The following is a 4,832-nucleotide window of genomic DNA, read 5'->3' on the forward strand; positions in this document are numbered from 1 at the left end:
TGAAAGTCTGCAGTTCAACTGCATCTGAGTTGTTTCATTTAAAATTAATTGTGGTAATGTACAGAACCAAAATTAGAAAAAAGTTGTCTCTGTCCGAATATTTATGGACCTAAGTGTATATGTATATTGTGCACTGGAGAATTTAAATCCAAAAACGTATACATAAAAAAGCATCCCACATATTTTTGTCTCAACATATTTTTGCACTAACCCTTATGTAGGTCAATGTTCCTCGGTGCCTGCCATTTCAGCATGTTGGGAAGGTGAAGCAGGTGGCGTGCGGTGGGACTAGCTGTGCGCTATTAAATGGTGAGTGTAAATCTCTGCTTCTCATTTTGAAGGGTTATGTTATTTTCCTTTTCATATAGGTGACATTTCATTTGATTGCATTTTCAAACAAAAATGTCAACTGAAAATTATTTGTCTATGTAAGGTGATCCGAGAATTTACTTTTTTTCCCATTGTATAGGGAATTTTTATTCAACTTTGTGTGCTGTCATACTCTGCTTGCATTTATGTACAAGATGTATTAAGTGATTTTTTTTTTTAAATTGAACTGCATTTGTCTTACATTACCTGAAAAAAAAGCTAAATCTTGAGGTCTGAAAAGGAAACCAAAAATGCAAAAAGTCACCCGGAGGTAGATGTTTTTGGCATAAGGGACATTCAAAAACTTTTCTCTTGCTCCTGGAGACTTTTTGTTCTTTGTTGATACTGCACATATTATGTGCCATGTAGTATAGAGCCCCGCTCTTTTCTTGGCACTTCTTAGAAAAGACTTGGAAGCTGGAGACCCCCTTGCATCATTGGTGGCCACTAGCTAAAGAGGCTCGTAGCAGACTCAGAAAGGTCATTAACAAAGATGGTGGCTCAGGGGATGCAGCGGTGATCCTGTCCAGTGCATCCTGAACCTGTTGTTTCTGCAGAGTGATGAGAAAAAAGCAAGTGTATGCCATACTGAGTCATGTTCGCTTCAGTTCCTGACTCATTAGGCCCCATTACTGAAGCATGCTGAAGTGGCCTCCTGGTCTGTATTAAATAATGTAAATTAAGCATGCTATGAGGTTAATCTTTTACTAATTGTCTGCTCTTAATAATTAAAAATGTAATAAATAAAAGGGTTGGGTCAGGGACACAAAGACCAGGGAGGAAAGGGCCAGACAATGCTGAATGTTCTACAGCCAGGAAATATTTTGGGCTCTCTGAGTTGCTGTAGCTTCTAATACTCGCTGTGAGAAGCTTTGACTATGTAAACACACCAGTTGATTCTAGTCGAATTATCATTAGTATCGGGCGAGAATCTGATGTGTGGAAAGTGCTTAACTGACGTCGTTCATGGATTTGTTCTGACGGATTGACGAACGATCGTAATACAAGTGAAGGGTAGAGAGCGCAGCGGAGTGTCCATTTGCTTGTTCTCCCCTCTTTATAGAACAGAACGGGGCTGTATGTACAGCACTTGTTAATGCATCCTTCAGTGTTTTATTGTTAGAAAGTATTTTGTGAAAGATCGACAAAAATCTAATATTAATCTTTCTGTTAATATTTTTTTAAGGATATTAGTGACTTCCTTGATTGAAAATAGAGTTAATAAGTGTGGTCAATTCAAATGTTTGTACCAAGAGAAAATGCATATTTAATGTACAGCGCTGCGTAATATGTTGGCGCTATATAAATCCTGTTTATTATTATTATTATTATTATTATTATTAATAATAATAATAATGATATTAATAATGATATTATAATTTTTTTTTGTGAAATCAGACTATAGTGTTAAGTTTGGTAGAAGATATATATTTATTGTATCTCCTTTTTAGATGATGGCAATGTTTTTGTTTGGGGTTATGGAATATTGGGAAAAGGGCCAGCATTTGTGGAGTCTGCTGTCCCTGAGATGATTCCCCCTATACTATTCGGTCAAAATGACTTCAACAAGAACACCCGAGTTGTGAAGATCTTTTCAGGACTAAGCCATTTTGCTGCCCTAACAAGTAAGTTTTACCAAAAAAGGTTTGTACCAGCCAGGCACAATAATGTTTGTCACTGTAAACAAATTCATATTGCAAATATTTATGGACACATACTGAAGGCCCACCAGGTAAGCAAAAGGTAAATGGCAGTTTGGAGGAGGAAACTTTCCCCCAGGAGTAATGCTCAGTAATACCATTATTCTTTGCTCCTGCAAGCTTCCTCCCCACAGTACAACCAATCCTATGAAGCCAGATGTCTTTGCCTTATGTGCAGTGATGGCCTTTGCATTGAAGATGTTGTGGGCCCTCCCACATCCAGGGACTGGAGGAGAGAAGTGGCTGCTGGAGTAGCAGAGAATAAAGTAGCTATTGGTTTATTTGAAACCACTCTTAGACTAAGCGTGTGATCAAACCTTCCTATCGAGGTATTAGCTTGCCAGTGTTCTCCCCAGAATAGGTTTTTTCAATTAGGTGGTAAGAAGCTGTAGGTGGGTGGGGCAACACATTATGAATTTAGTTTTCCTAATTTTTGGAAATCAAGTAACCCCTATAGTTCTGTCTGCTTTTCACCGCCCCCTATACTTTTTTCCAAAAGCAGCTGACTGGTTACAGAAAAGTGCTGGGTGGTGCGCCCAGCTAAAAGGGGCTGGGGAGAACACTGCTTACATTCCAAACAATCTTCTGCACACAGGTCTTGGCGTTGTCCTATCTTTCTGGAGGATTTTATAACACCAGCCCTCAAGCATAACTTGGAATGATAAATACAAATAACGTCAGATGTTATTTTTGAAAATAATAATCTACAGTATGTATGGCATTCTTGTCAGTGTTCGCTAGTAAAACAATGTGTTTTTTTTATTTTATTTATTTAGTACATATGATTAAAGATTAATACTGGATTAGTAGTAAGTTACATGTTTTCATTTCATACTATTCAAATTATTCTCAATGTTATTGCTCATCTGCAGATATCGGAGAACTTTTTGTTTGGGGTAAAAACTTGAGAGGTTGTCTAGGTACTGGAAGATTGGAAGATCAGTATTTTCCATGGCGGGTAAGATAACATTATGGATAGTTGTGTTTGTGTATATATATCCACAAGCCTGTGTAAAGCAAAAACAGAATTGATCATTCTTCTATACAAAGCAGCCCCTTATCCTTTTATTACCTTTTACCTGTGTATGCATCCCTAATATATTTGTATTTACATTCTGGTAATTTTTATTAAATTCGGGATATAACTTACTAATTAGTATTGTTATGTTTATTTCCCTATAGGTAACTGTTCCTGGAGAAGTGGTGAACGTTGCTTGTGGTGTTGACCATATGATTGCACTAGTGAAATCTTTTATCTAAATGTGGGGGAGAATACATTTTCAATAGCTTGTAATACATTGTTACACATGAAGAAAACCAGAGGTCTCTCATTCCCTGTCCTCCCTAAGCAATGCACTTTTCTAGGACAAAGCTGTGTTTGTCTAACTCGTGTTTTCTAAATAAAAATTTCTTTTGTTAGAAATATGCTTTGCCTGTCAGACAGATCAACCTAATCCATAATATTTCTAGTTTGGTGGATATAAGTACAAAAAGTGTAAATGCTGATTTACGCTGGGGCATATTAGGAAACAATACATGCAGTACATACACTTTTTCCAATTTTATATCCCATAAAATATTCTGCAGGTACAACAAATAACATGTTTATCTGCTTGAAATGTACTGCATCTAATTTCTTGTTGTGCACTGATACCTCTATACTTTTTTTTTTTTTTTCTGGACTAAATTTGCAAGAAATGGTGTTGGTCCTGCTCAGCTGATAAACTTTTGACTTCCTCTCTCTTCTCATTTTCCAACGCTGAGGACAATGTTTCAGTAGTTCATAATAAAAAATGGGAAGGGAGTGCGGATAGGATGCAGGAGCTGTTTTAGTTTTTCTCCATACAATGGGCCTGATTTTTTTTTTTTGAGCTCTCCAAGGCTGGAGAGGATACACTTGCATCAGTGAACCTGGATGATCCAGCAAACTTGGGATAGTTATCTTAACCACCCGGGCAGTTAGCCCGACCCTGGTTCGGAGTAAGTAAACTTGCTACAATTCTTTACCCCGAACCAGGGTCGGGGTAGCTAAAAATATAAACATGCGTTACCGTGCAATCTGATTGTCATACAATATTGTATGACAATCTGATTACAGCTGAACAAAAAATACTTACCTTGTCCCCACAGCTCCTCCGGAGGCGTCTTCAGTCTTCTCCCGGCGTGTGCAGTGAGGATCTCCGGGGTTTCCTAGTGACGTCGCTGCATGTGTCGGTGCGGGCGGGAGGCGGGGCGGAAAAATTCAAATCACTTTGCATTGAACTCAACACAAAAAACCTGTATTGAGTCGAATACAAAAAAATCTTTATATAATATATATATATAATTGTAATATATATATATACTATATAAGCTACTATACAGTTACATTACATTATACACATTTTTTTTTTTAAGATTTTTTTTATATGTTTTATAAAAAAAAATGTAATACATTTATAAAATTTTGGACATATTTTGGTGAGTTATGCGGTAATTTGGTGAATTATAAGTACTTATTGAGTAATTTGGTGAATTATAGGATTCAGTACAAAGTCCTGTATCCAATCCAATACAAAATAATACAAAATATATTTATGTGGTTTTGTCTATAGGTATGTGACGTTGGACTCTGTTTTAAAGTTTACCACACTAGGGAGGTGTTTTAGAAAAATATATTAATATACAGTATAATGAATTATTGCATTTTCAGTATTTTTCATTTATTTATGTATACTTGTTTAAGCTGATTTTTGTGTTTTTTATTTAATTTTATTAAAAGTA

General features: G+C 36.3%; 1 protein-coding gene across 1 annotated transcript in view; it reads left to right on the plus strand.

Moving 5' to 3' along the window:
• Positions 1-3,492, plus strand: part of RCC1L (RCC1 like) — an 18,820-nt gene extending 15,328 nt beyond the window's left edge. The window contains exons 9-12 of the mRNA XM_072415879.1: positions 222-309; positions 1,821-1,994; positions 2,942-3,027; positions 3,252-3,492. Of these exons, the coding sequence (XP_072271980.1) occupies positions 222-309; positions 1,821-1,994; positions 2,942-3,027; positions 3,252-3,329 (426 nt within the window). The 3' untranslated portion in view covers positions 3,330-3,492. The remainder of the gene's footprint in view (positions 1-221; positions 310-1,820; positions 1,995-2,941; positions 3,028-3,251) is intronic.
• Positions 3,493-4,832: the final 1,340 nt, after the last annotated feature.

Source organism: Pyxicephalus adspersus, chromosome 1 (genome assembly GCF_032062135.1).
Source record: "Pyxicephalus adspersus chromosome 1, UCB_Pads_2.0, whole genome shotgun sequence".
Lineage (NCBI taxonomy): Eukaryota > Metazoa > Chordata > Amphibia > Anura > Pyxicephalidae > Pyxicephalus > Pyxicephalus adspersus.